Source organism: Gobius niger (genome assembly GCF_951799975.1).
Source record: "Gobius niger genome assembly, chromosome: 2".
Taxonomy (NCBI): Eukaryota; Metazoa; Chordata; class Actinopteri; order Gobiiformes; family Gobiidae; genus Gobius; species Gobius niger.
In genome coordinates, this window is record NC_136853.1 from 1,114,547 (window position 1) to 1,141,411 (window position 26,865).

General features: G+C 46.6%; 1 protein-coding gene across 1 annotated transcript in view; it reads left to right on the forward strand.

Annotated features, from left to right (window-relative positions):
* Nucleotides 1-8,154: 8,154 nt before the first annotated feature.
* Nucleotides 8,155-26,865, forward strand: part of LOC306959965 (chloride anion exchanger-like) — a gene marked incomplete at both ends in the record, with an annotated part of 45,882 nt that continues 27,171 nt past the window's right edge. Inside the window, 8 exons of the mRNA XM_079552223.1 lie at nucleotides 8,155-8,282; nucleotides 9,035-9,174; nucleotides 18,769-18,879; nucleotides 19,037-19,197; nucleotides 19,965-20,129; nucleotides 21,998-22,150; nucleotides 24,666-24,748; nucleotides 24,831-24,978. Of these exons, the coding sequence (XP_079408349.1) occupies nucleotides 8,155-8,282; nucleotides 9,035-9,174; nucleotides 18,769-18,879; nucleotides 19,037-19,197; nucleotides 19,965-20,129; nucleotides 21,998-22,150; nucleotides 24,666-24,748; nucleotides 24,831-24,978 (1,089 nt within the window). The remainder of the gene's footprint in view (nucleotides 8,283-9,034; nucleotides 9,175-18,768; nucleotides 18,880-19,036; nucleotides 19,198-19,964; nucleotides 20,130-21,997; nucleotides 22,151-24,665; nucleotides 24,749-24,830; nucleotides 24,979-26,865) is intronic.

The following is a 26,865-nucleotide window of genomic DNA, read 5'->3' on the forward strand; positions in this document are numbered from 1 at the left end:
GGGTTGCGCCACTAGGGGTGCGCTAGCGCGTTATCTAAAGGCAGCAGCACGGTTCAGATGCAGCTAACGCATCGGCTCTGCCACGGACTTCTCTTTTGTGTGTACAATCCCTGTGTGCGTCTATGAACGTGAGTAACCTTGTTTGCATCATATTGTAGTAATGTTTTCTGCCTTAAGTTGTAGTTTCATCGTGTTTTGTGCAGTTTTAGTTGTGTCCAGTGTACTTTTCCTTTGCCTGTAAAACCTGCCACTCGCCTCGTGGTGTCAATTAAGGCTCGTTAAATATGTTCCAAACTTAGAACACAGTTTATACTGCTATCTTTCAGTTTGTATCATTTCCTAATTACATTGTGTATATTAAAGTTGGGTGCATTATTTAGTTCTTAGTTTAACAGGTAAATTACACTGCATGTAGGCCTATCAGCCAGGCGGCAGGCTGGTGCCTTTCATGACTATTATTGTGGTAATTCTCATCTGTATAATTGAGCCCACTTGTAATATATGTTTGTATCTTTTTCTGTGTGTCTTGTAGGAAACCACACACGTACACACACTCTCAAGCCTACCAACTTATACCAAATAATGGAAGTCTAAATAAACGGGACCGTTCAAATACCTTTGCTGTAGACATTGGCCTCTCTCTCTACTCACCTGAACATATAAATTCAAGTTCTAACCCGACCCCTGTATTGATTGCCAACGATCACACGAACCTCCATACAGTCCTTCCTACACCCCCCAATACCAAACTGTGGCCCCCCAAATGTTTCAAAACATGAAGATAATTGGTAATAAGTATTTAAGACAACTAAATGATAATATTTCATTATTTTAGACCACTTATGTTGCTCAAATAATATCATTTATGACCTGACCCTCTGACCAGGCAAAGCTCTGGATGACATAGATTGGTGGTTCGCAACCTGTGGGACGGGCACCCGAAGGGAAGGCGCCACAGGTTGTGAACCACCAATCTATGTCATCAAGTTATCTATGCACAATCTTTTGATGTATAGTGATATATATATATTTTGTATTTTTATTAGGTCATTTTAGAGCTATTAAAGCCCTCGTTTCTCTTTGTAAATCTACAAAACATACAAAACATAGATAATGCAATATATTCTAAATGAGAAGTCTCAAGTGAACATTTTTTTCATTTTTTATTGAGACTTCTGAATATAATTAATTTATAAAAAATATAGGTATCTTTTTGTTGCTTTATAGTGTGTAGAAGTGTTTTTTATTTAAATGGTACCATTGACTTCCATCCATTGTGATCCTGTGAAATCCAGTCAGATTTCAAAACTTGACATTCATGCTGAGCCTCTTATTAATACTTTTCAGATATTTAGTCATTTCTATTAGTATTTCATTTGAGTAACTTTAAATGTTTGTATTTTAATGTATCACAATCAAAAGTAGTACTGATGCGTTGACATGAAGATCAGCTGCAGATATTTTTAGGTTTATTTGGGGTTTTATAGGAGTTTATTTTGATCCTGTAATTACACAGGTTTATTAAGACTCAATATCTCATTTACAAGCCAGACCTGTGTCCGTGTATCTGTCCACAGCATAAACGGTCAAACTGAGACTGGACGGAGGGAACGAGGCTTCCCCAATACATCGGGAGCTGACAGTCGTACATGCGGCAATTGTACTGCATTTTGGGAGCCACCTCTACGAGGCAGAGGGCGGGGGAGAAAAGAACCAGTAGTGAAAGGATCAAACTAGGATCATGTAGCGCGTGTGAATATTATTGTAATTGACCTTTATTTAACCAAGTCCCTTTGAGATGAAGAATGAGGTAAGAATGACAGGCCTGTTTTCAAAAGTTAAAAACGTGTCAGTGGAACATCGTTAGGAGACATGAACTTACAGAGTCCGCTGTCATTTCCTTATGGAAACAGGAAGAAGTTTTATTTTATAGTCTATGGTCCACATTTAAGTCTACAATTTTACTGGTTGTCTTCCGTGTTCATTTGTGACATCATTATTAATGCCAGAATGTTAAAAAACATCATCCGGAAGTGCTTTCAGTCTCTCTATTGTGACTTCTTTGTAAAAAACTAAAAACAAAACTTATGGTAAGTTATCAAGGTGATGACCTCAATCGTTGTCTTGAAAGCAGGACGTGCCCTTCTGTCTCCATTCATTCAACAGAATAGCTTTATAGAAGAGTGTTGTTATGATTTAAAACCTAAGAACAGGTGATTAACATTAAATTATCACCACATAAAATATTTGAAATATGATGTACTGTTAGGCCTCTATTCATATAAAATCCAAAATAAGCCACACATACACAGGGTGTAACATGCTTTTGGGTTGTGTGTGAGAGGACAATAGGCCAGGATGAATGTTGTGTGTGTGAATGAATGGTAGTGGGCGGGGGGGGGGGGGGGGGGCAGCTACATGCATAAACTGTGTAAAGCCTTCTGTGATTCATGTCATGTGAAAAGAGCTGTACTTTCCTTCATGATATTACTATTTAATGTTTGTATTTTTCCAGCGCTATCGTGTTGACTCTGAGAAATGGAAGAAGAAATCCAAGACTCGCAAAGGGGTTTATGTTGGACCGATACAGCCAGGCATGCTCCTGATAAAAGCAAGACTGCGCTGCATATCGCTCTGTCTGTGCTGCAAGTGTGAAGCTGGTTTAAGATGGTGATGTAGATTTGAATGTTTGTTTCACCAGAGTTACTTTTTAAATACTGCTGGCTATGGAGTTCACTGAGCTTTAGAGGTCACGAGGGATCTGGTCTTCCATGACATCACCAATCTTAGGATGTTTGAGACTTTGTGCTTCTTCAACCTCTGTTTGTGAAGACCCACAGATGCTCCATAGGGTTTAGATCCAGACACATGCTTGGTCGATCCTTTACCTACTAACAGAAAAATGTACACATTTTATGTGACACCGAGAGAAAGTTGTGTGGTCAAAATTAGAACCTCTTGTAAGTGCATTGTGATCTTGACTGCATTGGCCAAGCTTGTACAGGCCCATGATGAAACTCTTCTATTACTGATATAGGCTGCGTTCTCATTATAGGACTGACTATGTTCATAAGTCATGTCAAATGGACTTCAGGGAACAATATATGAATCATTACCTAAACTAGTCTTAAAATAGTGTAAGATTAAAGTCAAACCATTCCAAATATGAATGAAAACAATGAATATAACATTTCCTTTACACATAATTGACATTATTTATATAGTAAGTTGTTATATATACATGAGACTTTACTTGTGCTTTTCATGAAACCTCGAAGACGTCCTTGATGCAAAATGATGAAGTTCCTGAAGCAACATCAGACGCTTCTGCTCAGGACATTCCTGATGTATCACAGGTAAACAGTTTGCCCTATAAAAGTGTGTGTGCACACACTATCGTAGAGTTTAAGTATGAGTCAAAGTTGTAGTACAAATGTTATAAATGGCGACATAAGTTTAAATTGTTTGACTTTTTAAAGGTTAAAAGTTATAGTGCCTGATGTTGTGTTTCTCAATGCAGACTAAAGCCTTTTAGCCTGTCATTGTACGGTTTGTAGGACCAAATAGTGGAGGTGGGTTGGACTGTGTGTGTAGGGCGAGCTCTGAGGGTTTAACGGTTTGGAAGACGGTGCTTCGGTCAGAATGCAGGAGACTGGAGTCAAGGTTCACGTTCCAGCAGGGTTTGTTCTGCTGAAGTGAAGGTGTTTTAAAGCAGTCTGTAACAACAGGACCATGTGGAAATGAGGTTTAACAAGATTACGAGAACAATCACAAAAGTAAATAATAAATATACATCTAGGTGATTATCTGATCTACTTGAAAATACTAATACCCTGAAAAGATAATAATCAGCTGAAATGTGCCCAAACAAGGCCGTTCTCAATGACAGAAACGCACTCACAATGAAGGCAGAATAATACTCATAATACTAATGGTGAAACAGCAATGGCGCCATCGAGTGGCGAACATAAATACAGCAACTGAAGTTACATAAATACTGGCTGGTTTACCTGTAGCAGCCCGTTGGCAACAGTTTAAAAGCCTCTGAGCGCGGCAGTGAAAACGCTAATCAAAGGTAACGGCTGCCAGTATGTGGGGGTGTGAACTATGGTAGAGTTTGTAACAAAGAAACACAGATATGAAAGGACACTCACATATCATCAGTGACTACAAATACTTCATCAGCGGCTGGAGTCGTCTAAAGGGGGCTGTTCAACTCAATAAAATCATTAGACTTATCTGAACAAAACAGTAACTCGCTTCTCTCTTTGCTATTCACCTGATTCCAGAAGTTCGCGTGGGCGTCGCCATGAATTGTGCCCGCCCCTTTTCTCCTATCAGTTAACATGGGACTGGAGGAGTCCAGTTAAAATCAGTTACTACACGAGAGGCCGCACAGAGAAACGCTGCCGAGGTGCAGAAGGTGAATGTGGCTTGCGCAGCTGCGTAAGTGCTATAAGGGGCTGAGCCTTATTAACATTTGTGGTGGAGAAACAACCATGACCCATTGGCGGTGCCATGCACAACAGCCCATCTCCTCCAACCAGACTCCGTGGATGGGAAGGGGGAGGGAGAGGGCTTGTGGGGGAGTGGGAAGTGAACGTGTGCATTTGTTTTGGTGGTTATTATGGCCGCCGATCCGCTTCCCAGCAGGACCGGCACAGGCTATCTCTTTCTCTCTCCAGACACCGTTCAGCTCACGTTGGGGCCAAAAAGTTTCCAACTCGACCTGTGAGAGGTCACAATTCCCAAGGGAGAACACAAGGCAGCGCGATACAAACGGGTACATGAACATCAACACAGCCTCCGCGGACTGACACGAAAGCTCCGCGCTGCTTGGCAGTTTGCCAAAGCCGTCCGCCTGAAAACGGGGCGGAGTTACCAGAACAACTACACACGCTGTTGCTTAGTGTGCGAGTGAGTGTTTGGGCCGCGGAAAAATCTTTTGGGCCGACACGTGGGCCGTTTACATAGAAGATTTTGACCCCCTGCTCACCACGAGTGCTCGGACTCGGCATGAGCGAGGAGGAAGAGGCGGTGTGACCCCCTGCTCACCACGAGTGCTCGGACTCGGCATGAGCGAGGAGGAAGAGGCGGTGTGACCCCCTGGCTCACCACGAGTGCTCGGACTCGGCATGAGCGAGGAGGAAGAGGCGGTGTGACCCCCTGCTCACCACGAGTGCTCGGACTCGGCATGAGCGAGGAGGAAGAGGCGGTGTGACCCCCTGGCTCACCACGAGTGCTCGGACTCGGCATGAGCGAGGAGGAAGAGGCGGTGTGACCCCCTGCTCACCACGAGTGCTCGGACTCGGCATGAGCGAGGAGGAAGAGGCGGTGTGACCCCCTGGCTCACCACGAGTGCTCGGACTCGGCATGAGCGAGGAGGAAGAGGCGGTGTGACCCCCTGGCTCACCACGAGTGCTCGGACTCGGCATGAGCGAGGAGGAAGAGGCGGTGTGACCCCCTGCTCACCACGAGTGCTCGGACTCGGCATGAGCGAGGAGGAAGAGGCGGTGTGACCCCCTGCTCACCACGAGTGCTCGGACTCGGCATGAGCGAGGAGGAAGAGGCGGTGTGACCCCCTGCTCACCACGAGTGCTCGGACTCGGCATGAGCGAGGAGGAAGAGGCGGTGTGACCCCCTGCTCACCACGAGTGCTCGGACTCGGCATGAGCGAGGAGGAAGAGGCGGTGTGACCCCCTGCTCACCACGAGTGCTCGGACTCGGCATGAGCGAGGAGGAAGAGGCGGTGTGACCCCCTGCTCACCACGAGTGCTCGGACTCGGCATGAGCGAGGAGGAAGAGGCGGTGTGACCCCCTGCTCACCACGAGTGCTCGGACTCGGCATGAGCGAGGAGGAAGAGGCGGTGTGACCCCCTGCTCACCACGAGTGCTCGGACTCGGCATGAGCGAGGAGGAAGAGGCGGTGTGACCCCCTGGCTCACCACGAGTGCTCGGACTCGGCATGAGCGAGGAGGAAGAGGCGGTGTGACCCCCTGGCTCACCACGAGTGCTCGGAGAAGCCGTGGTCTCCACGTTGTGTCTGCGCTTCACTCACGCGTGGTAGTGGGCAGCCCAGGTCCGGGAACTCGCTCGAGAGAGGAGGTGGTGATCTGTTCTTGTAGCCAGGAGCTGGGGACCGCGGTAATGTGGTCCGCATTTTGGAGATCCATGGTAATGTGGACTGCACGGGAAAAGATGCTGCGCGTTTTTTCTGTCACTTACGGTAATAGCACAACACAGTATTGAAAACGCTTTCACAAGAACATCTGGGGCTCGAGCGCCCAAGAAAACTTTCCCTAAAAAAAAAATAGAGAAAATAGGTGTAAGATGTAACGCAGGGGTGTCAAACTCAAAGACACAGTGGGCCAAAATGTAAAACTTGAACAAAGTCGCGGGCCAGCATTGAACAAATGAACCTTTTAATATGGACCCAAACAAGATTTGCTTGGGTCAATATTGTACTTATTACTATACAATATATAACTTAATAGTCCAGATATGCAAAATCAAATTTCAAATAAAAAAAACAAACATAAATGACTCATTTATTTAAAAAAAATAATTAATAATAATAAATAATAATAATTAAAAAAAATAAAATAACAATAATAAATCAATCAACCATTCAAGCCCATGTCTTGGAGTAGCAAGAAAAAGTGCAGAAAATGTTTAATTATTGCTCAGTTTGCTACACACTGATCTAATCTGATGTGCCCAAGCCAGACACCTGCATCTCTTCTTGGATGATGGTTCATCAATGTCTGGGCTCAGGCTTTGAGCTGAGGCAATCCTCAGTGAGCAAGGCATTATGGGATTTGTAGTATTAGCGATGAATGAATGCGCTGTATAATACCAGTGGGCCAGCTCGAGTAGTCATTTGGTATAGCCTCGCGGGCCGAATATAATTACATTGCGGGACAAATTTGGCCCACGGGCCAGAGTTTGACACCTATGATATAACGTGTAAAGCACGAAAGCTGTATGAACCAGTACTGGGCCAGAACACAATCTAACTTCATTAGATTTGAAGTGTATGAACCAGTACTGGGCCAGAACACAATCTAACTTCATTAGATTTGAAGTGTATGAACCAGTACTGGGCCAGAACACATTCTAACTTCATTAGATTTGAAGTGTTTGAACCAGTACTGGGCCAGAACACATTCTAACCTCATTAGATTTGAAGTGTATGAACCAGTACTGGGCCAGAACACATTCTAACTTCATTAGATTTGAAGTGTATGAACCAGTACTGGGCCAGAACACATTCTAACTTCATTAGATTTGAAGTGTATGAACCAGTACTGGGCCAGAACACATTCTAACTTCATTAGATTTGAAGTGCATGAACCAGTACTGGGCCAGATTTGAAGTGTATGAACCAGTAACGGGCCAGAAGAGAACTCTCGCTCGTCATGACTTTACGGAGCGTGTGGCCCACTAGTGCGCCGGCAGCTGTGAATCGATAAGACACACAGCCTATGGCCCAGCAAAGGGCCATGGAAAAAGCCAACTGTCAGCCAGAAGAAACGTAAGGTTGTAGGCCGGTTCTGGCCCGAGATAAATTTGCTAGCTGGGAGGTTTGACCAACATGAGATGTTTTTGCTTCTGGTGCCGTGGATCCGAGCTGCTGAGAGCTCCAGCCGGACATGTCTTTACATGATGAGCCATTGCTCCACTCAGGGTCTAAGTTTCCATTGACATACTGTCAACTTTTACATGATGTTTAGGTCTGAAAGTCCTTCATACCGACGTTCAAATGTGCGGACAGAGGAGACGATGAACTTTCACACAGTTTTTGTTTCATGTGGATCAGTTTCCACAGTGACCACAGGTACCACGGTTACCATCTCTTTACATTGTTGCGATGTCACATGAACATGATGTTCCTTTGAGCGAGAAAAGGGAACTTTCTTCTGAAACTCCAGATTCTTCCTGCTCTGAGAAACAAAGGTGTTTAAATAAACAGCCTGTTCACCTGCAGCTCCTTCACCTCCAATGCTTTTATTCGGCGGAATCATAAACGCTCTGCTGTTAATGATTAAACTGGAGTGAAAAGCGTCAGATCCTCCTCATAGATTCCAGATAAGATAAACGGAGGATAAAGCATCGAGCAGACTGGTTCAGCTCTTTGAAGGTCCTGGATCTGAAATGGCCGCTCTCCGTCAGCGGTACGTGGTGTCCAGGCCCGTCTACTCAGAAGACTCTTTTGAAGAAAACTATGAAAGAATCGAGCGAATCCGCAAAAGCACGAAGGATCATGTGAGGGAGTATTTCAGGTGAGTCTGTTCATCGCAACAATGAAAACTCTACCAGGACCAAAGTGACTGTGAGTCTGAGGACACAGAAGTTAGTCTGAGGACACAGAAGTTAGTCTGAGGACACAGAAGTTAGTCTGAGGGACACAGAAGTTAGTCTGAGGGACACAGAAGTTAGTCTGAGGGACACAGAAGTTACTCTGAGGGACACAGAAGTTAGTCATCCTAATGAAGCCTCATCCTGATGAAGCCTCATCCTGATGAAGCCTCATCCTAATGAAGCCTCATTAGATTGACAGTAGATACAGCAGATTGATGTTTCATCATATGATTTGTCAGAAACATCTGGCTCCCTTTTGGTGGATCCCACTCCAGTCGAAGTCGACCAAGTGGACTCAGAGTCCAAATCTGGTTCTTCTGGGGGTCTGACTGAAGGAGGGGAGAGACTCCTGTCTCTGCTCTGGCTCATGTAGAATCCGGAGTTTTGGATTCTCCGATGACTGAAGTGATTATCGGGTTGTCTGATTACTCCACTGATCTGATTATTCAGACCATGTAAACGTAGCCACAGATTTACCACCACGAGGGACTGACAGATGTAAATGTGTGAAACTTTCAGTGTGTGTTTCATTTTATAAAATATCACAGACATTTTCCCATTAATGTCGGCCATTTCTCTGGCAAATATTTATCATTACCTTCGAAATGTTTGACCAGAAATAAGAAGGAAATGTTCCAATGAAGAGAGTAAAGTGTGAATGGTTCTTTTCCAGCTGCAGCTCCGAGCGGCTGAAGAAGACGGCCCTGTCGCTGCTGCCCGTCATTGGCTGGATGAAGAACTATCGGCTGAAGCAGTGGCTTGTGGGAGATGTAGTTTCTGGAGTCAGCACTGGGCTGGTGGCCATTATGCAAGGTACACGCAGTGTGTGGTCAGTGTGTGGTCAGTGTGTGGTCAGTGTGTGGTCAGTGTGTGGTCAGTGTGTGGTCAGTGTGTGGTCAGCGTGTGGTCAGTGTGTGGTCAGCGTGTGGTCTGTGTGTGGTCTGTGTGTGGTCAGCGTGTGGTCAGCGTGTGGTCAGCGTGTGGTCTGTGTGTGGTCAGTGTGTGGTCAGTGTGTGGTCAGTGTGTGGTCAGTGTGTGGTCAGTGTGTGGTCAGCGTGTGGTCAGTGTGTGGTCAGCGTGTGGTCTGTGTGTGGTCTGTGTGTGGTCAGCGTGTGGTCAGTGTGTGGTCAGCGTGTGGTCTGTGTGTGGTCAGTGTGTGGTCAGTGTGTGGTCAGTGTGTGGTCAGCGTGTGGTCAGCGTGTGGTCTGTGTGTGGTCTGTGTGTGGTCAGCGTGTGGTCAGTGTGTGGTCAGCGTGTGGTCTGTGTGTGGTCAGTGTGTGGTCAGTGTGTGGTCAGTGTGTGGTCAGCGTGTGGTCTGTGTGTGGTCAGTGTGTGGTCAGTGTGTGGTCTGTGTGTGGTCAGTGTGTGGTCTGCGTGTGGTCAGTGTGTGGTCTGTGTGTGGTCTGTGTGTGGTCATAACATGTAACATGTAAATGTTTAGTATTGTGATGAACATTGGATTAAATTTGTAAAAAAAAAAAAAAGGGTTTTATGAAGGTTTTATAGTAAAACATTATTCCAGTCGCCTGTTGGCTTTGATGACGGCTTCCTAGCTCAAATCACTGTTATTCGGTTGTATAGTGTGACGTCACAGCTCTACTTCTGGGTCCGTACCAGTCGGCAAATATGCAAGACAAAACTCTTCAAAACCACAAGAAATATTTCTGAAACTCAGCGGAGAGTTACTGAACCTTCTTATTTCTCAGACTCATTAGCCAAAAATGCTACACCTACTGCTACAAAAGTAATATTAAAGTCGCTACTTCTGGGGTTAGCGTAGCTGCTGCGCCACCTCGGACGTTAGCATTTTTCTGTGCTAAACCCGGATGTAGCGATTCCGGTAAATATGACTTTTATAGCAGTAGGTTCAGCATTTTTGGCTCATGGGCCTGAGAAATAGGCCTGTTCAGTAACTCTCTGTTGAGTTTCACAAATATTGATTGTGGTGTTGAAGTTTTTGTGTAGTTTCTCGCACATCTGCCGGTCTATGTGGATCCGGAAGTAGAGCTGGAACGTCACTCCGCTACATCATAACCATAGCAACGCATAACAGCTTCAGCAAAATAAGAAAGGCATAGCTTTGAAGCCAGGTGAATGAGAGAAACACAAGCTTCCTAGCATTCTTGGGATATACTTAGCATTTCACGATTTTATTTCACTACTGTATTATATTTTATTGTTGTTATTATTATTTTTGGTTAAGAAAAGGGCTTCATTGTTACTGAAGAAAATAGGAACTTTGCTGCTGCTTACATGTTCAAATGTGTTTGGCTTTTATTGTGTAAAAAAATGTTTGTTTAAACATTTGATTCTTAATAAATGTTCAACGTTGCAGAAAAAATAACTTTGTTTTTGGTATTACGTTTAAGTTATAGTTAATTAATGGTCAATGATATAAAATGAAGATGCATTAATCACAAAAAAAATGTTTGAACACAAAGATATGAGCCAAATTGATTATCATGAAGTTGTTTGTACTTAATCAGAATATAAAACCGGGTGGTACATTATTACATTTTTAAAGTTGTTTTGCTTTGTGAGAACACAAAAATCTTTAGTAAATCATTCATGTCTAAGTTATAGTTTTGCTTTTGTGAGAACACAAAAATCTTTAGTAAATCATTCAGGTCTAAGTTATAGTTTTGCTTTTGTGAGAACACAAAAATCTTTAGTAAATCATTCAGGTCTAAGTTATAGTTTTGCTTTTGTGAGAACACAAAAATCTTTAGTAAATCATTCAGGTCTAAGTTATAGTTTTGCTTTTGTGAGAACACAAAAATCTTTAGTAAATAAGATAAGATAAGATAAACCTTTATTGATCTCACAAAGGAGAAATTCACTTGTTACAGTCGGCGTTACTTCACAGTCTTATTGCACAGTCTGACAGCAGTGGGGATGAAGGCTTTGCGGTAGCGCTCCGTCCTGCACTGAGGGTGTCTCAGTCTGCCACTGAGAGAGCTGCTCAGCTCTTCTACAGTCCCGTGCAGTGTGTGGGAGGTGAGCTTGGCTAAGACCCTCCTGTCCCTCACCTCCTCCACAGAGTCCAGGGGGCAGCCCAGGACGGAGCTGACCCTCCTGACCAGCTTGTTCAGTCTGTTCTTGTCCCGCTCTGTGCGGCCCGGGGCCCAGCACACGGCAGCGTAGTGGAGAGCAGAGGCCACCACAGAGTCATAAAAAGTCCTGACTCCGAACGACCTCAGTCTCCTCAGAAGGACCTCAGTCTCCTCAGAAGGACCTCAGTCTCCTCAGAAGGACCTCAGTCTCCTCAGAAGGACCTCAGTCTCCTCAGAACGACCTCAGTCTCCTCAGAACGACCTCAGTCTCCTCAGAAGGTGGAGGCGACTTTGGCCCTTCTTGTACAGGGCGTTGGTGTTGTAGGACCAGTCCAGTTTATTGTTGAGGTGAACACCCAGGTACTTGAAACTGTCCACCTCCTCAATGTCCTCCCCCTGGATGTTCAGCGGTGTGTGCGGTAGTGGCTTCCTCGTGAAGTCCATCACCATCTCCTTCGTCTTACTGATGTTCAAGCACAGGTGGTTGCCTCACACCAGTCCACAAAGTCTAGGATGACTGACCGGTTCTCCAGGTCGTTCCCCTTAGACACCCAGCCCCAGTCCGATGTGTAGATGGTGAAGAGAAACGGTGAGAGGACGGTGCCCTGAGGGGCCCCGGTGCTGCAGACGACCACCTCAGACTCACAGCTGCGCAGCCGCACATACTGTGGTCGGTCCGTGAGGTAGTCGATGGTCCATGCGATGAGATGTTCATCCACTCCCGCGTCCTCCAGCTTCCCCCGCAGCCGCGCCGGCCTGATGGTGTTGAAGGCACTGGAGAAGTCAAAGAACATGACCCTCACAGCGTTCCCGGCGAGCTCCAGGTGCGTGAGCGCCCGCTCCCACAGGTAGATGACAGCATCCTCCACTCCGATGTTGGGTCTGTAAGCAAACTGCAGCGGGTCAAGGGTGGGGCTTACCACAGAGCGGAGGTGGGTGAGGATGAGCCGCTCCATCGTCTTCATCAGGTGGGAGGTCAGGGCGACGTCTAAGTTATAGTTTTGCTTTCTGTCAAACTCAATTTAATATCTTTTATTATACGGCTCTTCACAACGTAAGTAGAACGCTCCGTTGATTTGAATGGGATTTCCCAACGTTCTACCGGTCATTATTTTCTGATAAAGGACCTCTGAAAAAAATAATGACCGCTGCCCATGGCAACGGAGTTCGTGCTTTCATATCACTCCGCGCGTACGTAGTAGCGACACTCTCTCTGTCCCCGTCACTGAGAGAGAAGAATCGCTCGTGAAGTTAGCGTGAGTCTGACTTTCAATTTACCCAAAGATTCACCACCATTCCTCCAACTGCGCCTTCAACTAAGTAGCTAGGCTAGCTGCTAGCCTTGCTGCTTCTAGCCTAGCCAAACGCTGCAGCGCAACGCGCAAACTTTTGGGAACTATTTGTCGCGGATGTCATTAAATAAACTTTTCGACCTTCATAAAAGCGTACGAAGTTAATGTTGTGTGTTCAGTTGGCAAATGGCCGTATAATAAGCGGGATAATGTATAGAACGCTGGTCATTATCGGGAAAATAAGCACCTTCAGGGCGAAACAAGACCCCTCCGCTTCGCGTCGGGGTCCGGTTCGCCCTGTCGGTGCTTATTTTCCCGATAATGACCAGCGTTCTATACATTATCCCTTACTTAATACTTAAAGGGGGGGTATTATGCAAAATCAACTTTTTCCAGCTTTACATCATGTTATTAAGTCATTCCCTCATTAAAACCATGGCTGAAGTGTTGCCTTGGCACATTCACTTATTTTCGAGTAGTCTGTAAAAACTCTGATGGCGGCCATTTTAGGGATAAAACGCCTGAGTCCTTCAGGGAACGACTCGACCTCCAGGATACGCCTCCGACCTTTCGTCACCAGCCGAGTAACCAACCACTGCTCCTCAGCAGAACCCCCTCCCCGCAGTGTCTAGCCCTAAGATGTAAACAGAGTCATCATGGAGGATTAGCTTCATGTGTTGTGAACCGGAGCCACAGCAGCTCTGAGACTTTTACAAAGACACACATCAGTGTTTCTGTTACCGAAACACCCAGGATTAAAACCGGTGACAAGAACACTTATTTCAGTGTCTGGTTCTGCGCTGGGCCTTGATGATGCACAGAGCCTCCGGAGAAAGCTAATGCTAAGCTAAACCTCGAGTCATCACGTGAAAACGAGAAATATGCACAAATAAAGTCAATAAAACCACCACACACATAAAGAACCGTTTAACAATGATCACACACGGAGTCTGGCTTGTTGATTTGGAAGTTTATTGCTCACATTTCATCTACAATGGGTCATAGACGAGTGGTTTTCTCCCGGAGCTAACAAGCTAGCCGCGACAAGCTAACGGGAAAATTCACTGAATACAAGCAGCATATTATGCATTGAAAACGTCACTAAAACAGGCAACTGCTTGAAGCAGCCTTTATGATGATCACACACGGAGCCTGGCTTGTTGATTGTGTAGTTTATTGCTCACATTTCATCTACAGTGAGTCGTAGCCGAGTGGTTTTCTCCCGGAGCTAAGGCACTATTAGCCGCGACAAGCTAACAACCTTCACCTTCACAACATTCATTGAAAACAGGCAGCATATTATGCACAAATAACGTCAACAAAGCAGCAACTACTCGAAGCAGCCTTTACGATGATGACACAATGAGCCTGGCTTTACACATTTGTGGTTTATTACAGACTTTTCATCAACAATGAGCTGTAGTCATTATAACAAGCTAACGGGGTAACCTCGAAAAACCATTGTCCACCTGCACAGATAATGTCCGTCTTTTGAATGGTATGGGCTCCTGCAGATCCTGGTGTCGTCCATGGGGGTATAGTTAGAGATCCATAGGGCATGGCAGATGCAAAGAGAAGCCTCCAAACAGCAGTTATTTTTCAGGCAAGAGCCCCTTCCAAGCGTCCGGTGTGGAAGGTTCGTCTCCAAAAAATATCCTGTGTGGCCATTATGGATGGGCGGATCGATACCAAAGTATCGATATATCAATACCAAACGGCTACTTTTTAAGTATCGATATTGGGCAAAAAGTATCGATACTAATTCGCATATGTAAAAAGAAGTTGGGGCAGCAATTGTCAACCCAAAAGGATGATTTATTTCTTTGTTCTGAGCCAAAACAGTTCACAACAGCAAAGGATTGAACTGAACCGGGGCTGATCACTCTGGTTTAGGTTCTGTTTGTCATTTAAGTATTAATTTAAAATTGTGCTTATGTATTTAATTTCACATTAGTATTGTTTAATTAACCAGTTAAAGTAATATAATTTTAATTGACCAGTTAATTATATAAAATAACCAGTTTTAGAAATGTATATTGATTGAAATACATTCACACATATGAAATGACCAGTATCGGTATCGGTATCGGTATCGACAAAAATGACCCCAAAAGTATCGGTGTCGTATCGATTCCAAAAAATGAGGTATCGCCCATCCCTAGTGGCCATTGTTCACAAAGTGATAAACAGTAGCTCCTTTCCAACAATAAAAATTAAAATGCACCGATCGTAGTTTCAATACTGTGGAGAAAGTGTTGTGATGCCACAGACAGCGTGTGGAGGGGGCGTGTCGGAAAGGGTCAGGGAGCGTCTTAAAGAGACAGGGGCCTATTTCAAGACGTTTAGGGCAGCCATTTTAAAAGAGCAATTTTATACAAGGCAGTTATTTTAATTTACTGCATTGACAGACCAACAGAAGGTTTCGTCATCATTGTAGTGTGATATAGACTGGTGCTATGGGACTGAAAAAAGCAGAACACCCCCTCTTTAATAAAGAGCTGAAGCTGACAGTACACAAAATGTCCGATGGAACCGCTCACCATTTTTTTTATTTCTCATGAAAGCAACACTTTTTACAGTGTATGGCGGGAGGTATAGGTCTGAATGGAGCGTATGGCGGGAGGTATAGGTCTGAATGGACCGTATGGTGGGAGGTATAGGTCTGAATGGACCGTATGGCGGGAGGTATAGGTCTGAATGGACCGTATGGCGGGAGGTATAGGTCTGAATGGAGCGTATGGCGGGAGGTATAGGTCTGAATGGACCGTATGGCGGGAGGTATAGGTCTGAATGGACCGTATGGCGGGAGGTATAGGTCTGAATGGAGCGTATGGCGGGAGGTATAGGTCTGAATGGACCGTATGGCGGGAGGTATAGGTCTGAATGGACCGTATGGCGGGAGGTATAGGTCTGAGTGGAGCGTATGGCAGGAGGTATAGGTCTGAATGGACCGTATGGCGGGAGGTATAGGTCTGAATGGACCGTATGGCGGGAGGTATAGGTCTGAATGGAGCGTATGGCGGGAGGTATAGGTCTGAATGGACCATATGGTGGGAGGTATAGGTCTGAATGGACCGTATGGCGGGAGGTATAGGTCTGAATGGACCGTATGGCGGGAGGTATAGGTCTGAATGGACCGTATGGCGGGAGGTATAGGTCTGAATGGACCGTATGGCGGGAGGTATAGGTCTGAATGGACCGTATGGCGGGAGGTATAGGTCTGAATGGACCGTATGGCGGGAGGTATAGGTCTGAATGGAGCGTATGGCGGGAGGTATAGGTCTGAGTGGACCGTGTGGTGGGAGGTATAGGTCTGAATGGACCGTATGGCGGGAGGTATAGGTCTGAGTGGACCGTATGGTGGGAGGTATAGGTCTGAGTGGACCGTGTGGTGGGAGGTATAGGTCTGAATGGACCGTATGGTGGGAGGTATAGGTCTGACTGGACCGTATGGTGGGAGGTATAGGTCTGAGTGGACCGTGTGGTGGGAGGTATAGGTCTGAATGGACCGTATGGTGGGAGGTATAGACTGCACTGCTGTCTCTGTCCTGTAGAGGCAGTCAACAGTCATTACACCAGGATTGGCTGTCCGTTAAAAAGTGATCATGTACACCTACTCCGGCAACAGTTAAATAAAGTACTTTAAATAAAGTAAAGATTTTTTCCATAGTAACGATAAATAATTAAGCTGGAACTAGCTTTAGGGAAAACTGTTGAAAATCGAGGACGTCTCTGTGTTTGAGGCTAACGCTAACATTAGCATGGAAGACGTCTCTGTGTTTGAGGCTAACGCTAACATTAGCATGGAGGACGTCTCTGTGTTTGAGGCTAACGCTAACATTAACATGGAGGATGTCTCTGTGTTTGAGGCTAACGCTAACATTAGCATGGAGGATGTCTCTGTGTTTGAGGCTAACGCTAACATTAGCATGGAGGATGTCTCTGTGTTTGAGGCTAACGCTAACATTAGCATGGAGGATGTCTCTGTGTTTGAGGCTAACGCTAACATTAGCATGGAGGACGTCTCTGTGTTTGAGGCTAACGCTAACATTAGCATGGAGGACGTCTCTGTGTTTGAGGCTAACGCTAACATTAGCATGGAGGATGTCTCTGTGTTTGAGGCTAACGCTAACATTAGCATGGAGGACGTCTCTGTGTTTGAGGCTAACGCTAACATTAGCATGGAGGACGTCTCTGTGTTTGAGGCTAACGCTAACATTAGCATGGAGGATGTCTCTGTGTTTGAGGCTAATGCTAACATTAGCATGGAGGACGTCTCTGTGTTTGAGGCTAACGCTAACATTAGCATGGAGGACGTCTCTGTGTTTGAGGCTAATGCTAACATTAGCATGGAGGACGTCTCTGTGTTTGAGGCTAACGCTAACATTAGCATGGAGGATGTCTCTGTGTTTGAGGCTAATGCTAACATTAGCATGGAGGATGTCTCTGTGTTTGAGGCTAACGCTAACATTAGCATGGAGGACGTCTCTGTGTTTGAGGCTAACGCTAACATTAGCATGGAGGACGTCTCTGTGTTTGAGGCTAACGCTAACATTAGCATGGAGGACGTCTTTGTGTTTGAGGCTAACGCTAACATTAGCATGGAGGACGTCTCTGTGTTTGAGGCTAACGCTAACATTAGCATGGAGGACGTCTCTGTGTTTGAGGCTAATGCTAACATTAGCATGGAGGACGTCTCTGTGTTTGAGGCTAACGCTAACATTATCATGGAGGACGTCTATGTGTTTGAGGCTAACGCTAACATTAGCATGGAGGACGTCTCTGTGTTTGAGGCTAACGCTAATATTAGCATGGAGGACATCTCTGTGTTTGAGGCTAACGCTAACATTAGCATGGAGGACGTCTCTGTGTTTGAGGCTAATGCTAACATTAGCATGGAGGACGTCTGTGTTTGAGGTTAACGATAACATTAGCATGGAGGACGTCTCTGAGTTTGAGGCTAACGCTAACACTAGCATGGAGGACGTCTCTGTGTTTGAGGCTAACGCTAACATTAGCATCGAGGACGTCTCTGTGTTTGAGGCTAACGCTAACATTAGCATGGAGGACGTCTCTGTGTTTGAGGCTAACGCTAACATTAGCATGGAGGACGTCTCTGAGTTTGAGGCTAACGCTAACACTAGCATGGAGGATGTCTGTGTTTGAGGCTAACGCTAACATTAGCATCGAGGACGTCTCTGTGTTTGAGGCTAACGCTAACATTAGCATGGAGGACGTCTCTGAGTTTGAGGCTAACGCTAACATTAACATGGAGGACGTCTCTGTGTTTGAGGCTAACGCTAACATTAGCATGGAGGACGTCTCTGTGTTTGAGGCTAACGCGAACATTAGCATCGAGGACGTCTCTGTGTTTGAGGCTAACGCTAACATTAGCATGGAGGACGTCTCTGTGTTTGAGGCTAACATTAGCATGGAGGACGTCTCTGTGTTTGAGGCTAACGCTAACATTAGCATGGAAGACGTCTCTGTGTTTGAGGCTAACGCTAACATTAGCATGGAGGACGTTATACCCATGGGTGTTTTAAAAAGTGAATCCAATTTTTACCCAAACTAATTTTCATATTGAAATGAGCCCTTTTGTGATGATTTAATTATATAAAATCTATCATCTATAAAATAACTACATATTTTGATGTTTTTTTCAAACTTTAGTTGTTTTTTTGCAGAACGGAAGTGGATTAACAAACAAAAGGGTTCATTTACAATGTTTTTACAGCAGTGGATAAAAGTTAGTGTTTAACTGAACATAAGGGTTAACTTTATGAATGAAAGACTTGTAAAGCTGCCTGTTAGAAAGCCAAGCCGGGCAGTGCTCCCCCTGGTGTTCGGTTTTTATATCTTCATGCTGTGGCACCAGGCATGGAGGAGCCTCGTGCTGGACACCTCTCCTCTGGATTACTTCACCGTACGGTCACCGCGCTCAGCCAGTGAAACGACCATCGAGGGCCAGCCATCGTCTGGTCCTGTCCCTCCCAAACAAACTGATTTGGTTTCATCCATTTTCTAATCTAGATTTTCTCATTTTTTATTTTTTTTGTTAGGGCTGGCGTTGTCTCTCTTGGCGTCTCTTCCTGCCAGTTATGGTCTGTACACGGCCTTCTTCCCGGTGCTCACCTACTTCCTCCTGGGAACCTCCCGCCACATCTCTGTCGGTACGTTCCAGAACTCAAAAGTACAGGATCAGGCTCCTCCCCCTTCTCTCCTGATTGGACCTGACAGAGGTCCCGGGGTCACGTGTCTGAAATCAGTCAAAGAATATTATTGTGTTTTCCTCCTGGTTTCCAGTTGTTGAAAACCTCTCTCCTTTAGGCTCGTTCGCGGTGCTGAGCCTCATGGTGGGGGCGGTGGTGACTCGTCTTGTCCCGGACCAGGGAGATCCGGCCCCGATCCCGGCCTTCAGGAATCTGACCCAGGATCAGCAGAGGGTCCTCGTGGCCTCCTCCGTCACCTTCCTCATGGGAATCCTGCAGGTGTGCACGTCCATCATGTCCTGTGTTTCCTGTATGTTTCACAGATGTGTGTTCGTCTATAATGTCCTGTGTTTCCTGTATGTTTCACAGACGTGTGTTCGTCTATAATGTCCTGTGTTTCCTGTATGTTTCACAGATGTGTGTTCGTCTATAATGTCCTGTGTTTCCTGTATGTTTCACAGATGTGTGTTTGTCTATAATGTCCTGTGTTTCCTGTATGTTTCACAGATGTGTGCTCGTCTATAATGTCCTGTGTTTCCTGTATGTTTCACAGATGTGTGCTCGTCTATAATGTCCTGTGTTTCCTGTATGTTTCACAGATGTGTGTTCGTCTATAATGTCCTGTGTTTCCTGTATGTTTCACAGATGTGTGTTTGTCTATAATGTCCTGTGTTTCCTGTATGTTTCACAGATGTGTGTTCGTCTATAATGTCCTGTGTTTCACAGATGTGTGCTCGTCTATAATGTCCTGTGTTTCCTGTATGTTTCACAGATGTGTGCTCGTCTATAATGTCCTGTGTTTCCTGTATGTTTCACAGATGTGTGTTCGTCTATAATGTCCTGTGTTTCCTGTATGTTTCACAGATGTGTGCTCGTCTATAATGTCCTGTGTTTCCTGTATGTTTCACAGATGTGTGTTTGTCTATAATGTCCTGTGTTTCCTGTATGTTTCACAGATGTGTGTTCGTCTATAATGTCCTGTGTTTCCTGTATGTTTCACAGATGTGTGTTCGTCTGTAGTGACCTGTGTTTCTGGTATGTTTCAGTTGGGGATGGGCCTGCTTCAGTTCGGGTTCATCGTGCTGTACCTGTCGGACACGCTGGTCTCCGGCTTCACCACGGCCGCCGCCGTCCACATCCTGGTCTCTCAGCTCAAGTTCGTCCTGGGTTTAACGGTGCCCGGCATCAACGGCCCCCTGGCCATCATATACGTGAGTCAGGGGGGGTCAGTGGGGGGGTCGGGGGGGTCAGGGGGGGGTCAGTGGGGGGTCAGGGGGGGAGACAGAGCCACTGCAGCCTCTCTCCTCCACTGCCAGGACCACGGGAAGACCCCAGACTGGCCACATTCATTCCATACATTTCACATTCTCTCCACAATGAAACGAGAAATCAATGAATTTCTTTGAATTTGAACAGAAGTAACTTCTTAAACATAGTCCTGGTTTAGACCTGGTTTAGACTTGGTTTAGTCCTGGTTTAGTCCTTGTTTAGTCCTTGTTTAGTGCCGGTTTAGTCCTTGTTTAGTCCTGGTTTAGACTTGGTTTAGACTTGGTTTAGTCCTGGTTTAGTCCTGGTTTAGTCCCGGTTTAGACCTGCTTTAGTCCTGGCTTTGTTCTGGTTTAGTCCTTGTTTAGTCCCGGTTTAGACCTGGTTTAGTCCTGGTTTAGACCTGCTTTAGTCCTGGCTTTGTTCTGGTTTAGACCTGGTTTAGTCCCGGTTTAGTCCTTGTTTAGTCCTGGTTTAGACTTGGTTTAGACTTGGTTTAGACTTGGTTTAGTCCCGGTTTAGACCTGCTTTAGACCTGGTTTAGTCCCGGTTTAGTCCTTGTTTAGTCCTGGTTTAGACTTGGTTTAGACTTGGTTTAGACCTGGTTTAGACCTGGTTTAGACCTGGTTTAGTCCCGGTTTAGTCCTGGTTTAGTCCCGGTTTAGACTTGGTTTAGTCCTGGTTTAGTCCTTGTTTAGTCCTTGTTTAGTGCCGGTTTAGTCCTTGTTTAGTCCTGGTTTAGACTTGGTTTAGACTTGGTTTAGTCCTGGTTTAGTCCTGGTTTAGTCCCGGTTTAGACCTGCTTTAGTCCTGGCTTTGTTCTGGTTTAGTCCTTGTTTAGTCCCGGTTTAGACCTGGTTTAGTCCTGGTTTAGACCTGCTTTAGTCCTGGCTTTGTTCTGGTTTAGACCTGGTTTAGTTCCGGTTTAGACCTGCTTTAGTCCTGGCTTTGTTCTGGTTTAGACCTGGTTTAGTCCCGGTTTAGTCCTTGTTTAGTCCTGGTTTAGACTTGGTTTAGACTTGGTTTAGACTTGGTTTAGTCCCGGTTTAGACCTTGTTTAGTCCTGGTTTAGACCTGGTTTAGACCTGGTTTAGACCTGGTTTAGACCTGGTTTAGTCCCGGTTTAGTCCCGGTTTAGTCCTTGTTTAGTCCTGGTTTAGACCTGGTTTAGACCTTGTTTAGTCCTGGTTTAGACTTGGTTTAGACCTGGTTTAGACCTGGTTTAGACCTGGTTTAGTCCTTGTTTAGTCCCGGTTTAGTCCTTGTTTAGTCCTGGTTTAGACCTGGTTTAGACCTGGTTTAGACCTGGTTTAGTCCCGGTTTAGACCTGCTTTAGTCCTGGTTTAGTCCCGGTTTAGACCTGGTTTATTCTCGGGTAAATAATCCTCTGATAATGTGAGGGAGTCTGCAAAGAGAGGGAACTCGTTTACAGGGGCCCCTCAACCTGCTGGGCCCCTGGGCTGAGCCCCTTAAGCCCCTTCATGAATCCGGCCTTGGCTTAGAGCGTTTTTGGCTCTTCTTTATTGCGTTTTCATAGATTATTGTCACATATTTGTTGCTTTTTGTCATCTTTTCGAGAGTTTTTTACCCGATTTGTTTGAAATGTTAATGTTTTTTTCTTGTGTTGTCGTCATGACTGAGAGTGAATGGGTGACTGGGTCCTCACTGTAAAGCGCTTTGGGCCTGATAAAGGGAGAAAAGTGCTTTATAATTTGAGTCCATTTACCATTTATTTTTTATTTTCATGTTATTGCAGCTTTTTTGCCGCCTTTTTTATCCCTTTTTTTTCACAGTCTTAGTGTTTCGTTCCCAGACCCTGGAGGAGGTGTTTGTCCAGATCACCTCCACCAACATCTGTGACCTGGTGATGTCTCTGATCATCATGGTCATCGTGTTCATCGTGAAGGAGCTCAACGACAGGTTCAAAGCCAAGCTGCCGGTGCCCATCCCTATAGAGGTCATCATGGTGAGTCTGTGCCCGTCCCTATAGAGGTCATCATGGTGAGTCAGTGCCCGTCCCTATAGAGGTCATCATGGTGAGTCAGTGCCCATCCCTATAGAGGTCATCATGGTGAGTCAGTGCCCTATAGAGGTCATCATGGTGAGTCTGTGCCCGTCCCTATAGAGGTCATCATGGTGAGTCAGTGCCCTATAGAGGTCATCATGGTGAGTCTGTGCCCGTCCCTATAGAGGTCATCATGGTGAGTCAGTGCCCGTCCCTATAGAGGTCATCATGTTGAGTCAGTGCCCGTCCCTATAGAGGTCATCATGGTGAGTCTGTGCCCTATAGAGGTCATCATGGTGAGTCTGTGCCCTATAGAGGTCATCATGGTGAGTCTGTGCCCATCCCTATAGAGGTCATCATGGTGAGTCTGTGCCCTATAGAGGTCATCATGGTGAGTCTGTGCCCATCCCTATAGAGGTCATCATGGTGAGTCAGTGCCCGTCCCTATAGAGGTCATCATGGTGAGTCTGTGCCCGTCCCTATAGAGGTCATCATGGTGAGTCAGTGCCCGTCCCTATAGAGGTCATCATGGTGAGTCTGTGCCCGTCCCTATAGAGGTCATCATGGTGAGTCAGTGCCCGTCCCTATAGAGGTCATCATGGTGAGTCTGTGCCCTATAGAGGTCATCATGGTGAGTCTGTGCCCGTCCCTATAGAGGTCATCATGGTGAGTCAGTGCCCTATAGAGGTCATCATGGTGAGTCTGTGCCCTATAGAGGTCATCATGGTGAGTCTGTGCCCGTCCCTATAGAGGTCATCATGGTGAGTCAGTGCCCTATAGAGGTCATCATGGTGAGTCTGTGCCCATCCCTATAGAGGTCATCATGGTGAGTCTGTGCCCTATAGAGGTCATCATGGTGAGTCAGTGCCCGTCCCTATAGAAGTCATCATGGTGAGTCAGTGCCCGTCCCTATAGAGGTCATCATGGTGAGTCTGTGCCCGTCCCTATAGAGGTCATCATGGTGAGTCTGTGCCCGTCCCTATAGAGGTCATCATGGTGAGTCTGTGCCCGTCCCTATAGAAGTCATCATGGTGAGTCTGTGCCCGTCCCTATAGAGGTCATCATGGTGAGTCTGTGCCCGTCCCTATAGAAGTCATCATGGTGAGTCAGTGCCCGTCCCTATAGAGGTCATCATAGTGAGTCAGTGCCCGTCCCTATAGAGGTCATCATGGTGAGTCTGTGCCCGTCCCTATAGAGGTCGTCATGGTGAGTCAGTGCCCGTCCCTATAGAGGTCATCATGGTGAGTCAGTGCCCGTCCCTATAGAGGTCATCATGGTGAGTCTGTGCCCGTCCCTATAGAGGTCGTCATGGTGAGTCAGTGCCCGTCCCTATAGAGGTCATCATGGTGAGTCAGTGCCCTATAGAGGTCATCATGGTGAGTCTGTGCCCGTCCCTATAGAGGTCATCATGGTGAGTCTGTGCCCTATAGAGGTCATCATGGTGAGTCAGTGCCCTATAGAGGTCATCATGGTGAGTCTGTGCCCGTCCCTATAGAGGTCATCATGGTGAGTCAGTGCCCGTCCCTATAGAGGTCATCATGGTGAGTCTGTGACCGTCCCTATAGAGGTCATCATGGTGAGTCAGTGCCCTATAGAGGTCATCATGGTGAGTCTGTGCCCGTCCCTATAGAGGTCATCATGGTGAGTCCGTGACCGTCCCTATAGAGGTCATCATGGTGAGTCAGTGCCCGTCCCTATAGAGGTCATCATGGTGAGTCAGTGCCCTATAGAGGTCATCATGGTGAGTCAGTGCCCGTCCCTATAGAGGTCATCATGGTGAGTCAGTGCACGTCCCTATAGAGGTCATCATGGTGAGTCAGTGCACGTCCCTATAGAGGTCATCATGGTGAGTCAGTGCCCATCCCTATAGAGGTCATCATGGTGAGTCAGTGCCCGTCCCTATAGAGGTCATCATGGTGAGTCAGTGCCCTATAGAGGTCATCATGGTGAGTCTGTGCCCTATAGAGGTCATCATGGTGAGTCTGTGCCCGTCCCTATAGAGGTCGTCATGGTGAGTCTGTGCCCGTCCCTATAGAGGTCATCATGGTGAGTCTGTGCCCGTCCCTATAGAGGTCATCATGGTGAGTCTGTGCCCGTCCCTATAGAGGTCGTCATGGTGAGTCTGTGCCCGTCCCTATAGAGGTCATCATGGTGAGTCTGTGCCCGTCCCTATAGAGGTCATCATGGTGAGTCTGTGCCCGTCCCTATAGAGGTCGTCATGGTGAGTCTGTGCCCGTCCCTATAGAGGTCATCATGGTGAGTCTGTGCCCATCCCTATAGAGGTCATCATGGTGAGTCTGTGCCCGTCCCTATAGAGGTCATCATGGTGAGTCTGTGCCCATCCCTATAGAGGTCATCATGGTGAGTCTGTGCCCGTCCCTATAGAGGTCATCATGGTGAGTCTGTGCCCGTCCCTATAGAGGTCGTCATGGTGATGCTTTTGCACATCCAGACTCTGATTCTGATTCGTTCACAGACGGTCATCGCTTGTGGAATCTCATACGGCTTCAACTTTGAGAAGAAGTTCAAAGTGCAGGTCGTTGGTGAGATGGTCAGTGGGTGAGTCCGAACCCCCCGATAAACTTTAGCACCAGCCTGTGCCATATGCACGAGGTCAGATGAAGTGACTGTTCTCCTCCAGATACGAGTCTCCTGTGGCTCCAGACCTGCAGATCATGAAGGAAGGCGCCGCCGAGGCCTTCCCCATCGCCGTGGTCGGGTTCACCGTGGCCTTCTCTGTGGCCAAGGTTTATTCAATCAAACACGACTACACCATCGACGGCAACCAGGCGAGTCCCCCACACCCCAAAACCCCACAACACCCCCCTCACACTGACCCACTGTTTCACCTCTAACAGGAGCTGATCCTCACACTGACCCACTGTTTGACCTCTAACAGGAGCTGATCCTCACACTGACCCACTGTTTGACCTCTAACAGGAGCTGATCCTCACACTGACCCACTGTTTGACCTCTAACAGGAGCTGATCCTCACACTGACCCACTGTTTGACCTCTAACAGGAGCTGATCCTCACACTGACCACTGTTTGACCTCTAACAGGAGCTGATCCTCACACTGACCACTGTTTGACCTCTAACAGGAGCTGATTCTCACACTTACCCACTGTTTGACCTCTAACAGGAGCTGATCCTCACACTGACCACTGTTTGACCTCTAACAGGAGCTGATCCTCACACTGACCACTGTTTGACCTCTAACAGGAGCTGATCCTCACACTGACCCACTGTTTGACCTCTAACAGGAGCTGATCCTCACACTGACCCACTGTTTGACCTCTAACAGGAGCTGATCCTCACACTGACCCACTGTTTGACCTCTAACAGGAGCTGATCCTCACACTGACCCACTGTTTGACCTCTAACAGGAGCTGATCCTCACGCTGACCCACTGTTTGACCTCTAACAGGAGCTGATCCTCACACTGACCCACTGTTTGACCTCTAACAGGAGCTGATCCTCACACTGACCCACTGTTTGACCTCTAACAGGAGCTGATCCTCACACTGACCCACTGTTTGACCTCTAACAGGAGCTGATCCTCACACTGACCCACTGTTTGACCTCTAACAGGAGCTGATCCTCACACTGACAACTGTTTGACCTCTAACAGGAGCTGATCCTCACACTGACCACTGTTTGACCTCTAACAGGAGCTGATCCTCACACTGACCACTGTTTGACCTCTAACAGGAGCTGATCCTCACACTGACCACTGTTTGACCTCTAACAGGAGCTGATCCTCACACTGACCACTGTTTGACCTCTAACAGGAGCTGATCCTCACACTGACCCACTGTTTCACCTCTAACAGGAGCTGCTGATCCTCACACTGACCCACTGTTTGACCTCTAACAGGAGCTGATCCTTACACTTACCCACTGTTTGACCTCTAACAGGAGCTGATCCTCACACTGACCACTGTTTGACCTCTAACAGGAGCTGATCCTCACACTGACCACTGTTTGACCTCTAACAGGAGCTGATCCTCACACTGACCCACTGTTTGACCTCTAACAGGAGCTGATCCTCACACTGACCCACTGTTTCACCTCTAACAGGAGCTGCTGATCCTCACACTGACCCACTGTTTGACCTCTAACAGGAGCTGATCCTTACACTTACCCACTGTTTGACCTCTAACAGGAGCTGATCCTCACACTGACCACTGTTTCACCTCTAACAGGAGCTGATCCTCACACTGACCCACTGTTTCACCTCTAACAGGAGCTGCTGATCCTCACACTGACCCACTGTTTGACCTCTAACAGGAGCTGATCCTTACACTTACCCACTGTTTGACCTCTAACAGGAGCTGATCCTCACACTGACCCACTGTTTGACCTCTAACAGGAGCTGATCCTCACGCTGACCCACTGTTTGACCTCTAACAGGAGCTGATCCTCACACTGACCCACTGTTTCACCTCTAACAGGAGCTGATCCTCACGCTGACCCACTGTTTGACCTCTAACAGGAGCTGATCCTCACACTGACCCACTGTTTGACCTCTAACAGGAGCTGATCCTCACACTGACCACTGTTTGACCTCTAACAGGAGCTGATCCTCACACTGACCACTGTTTGACCTCTAACAGGAGCTGATCCTCACGCTGATCCACTGTTTGACCTTTAACAGGAGCTGATCCTCACACTGA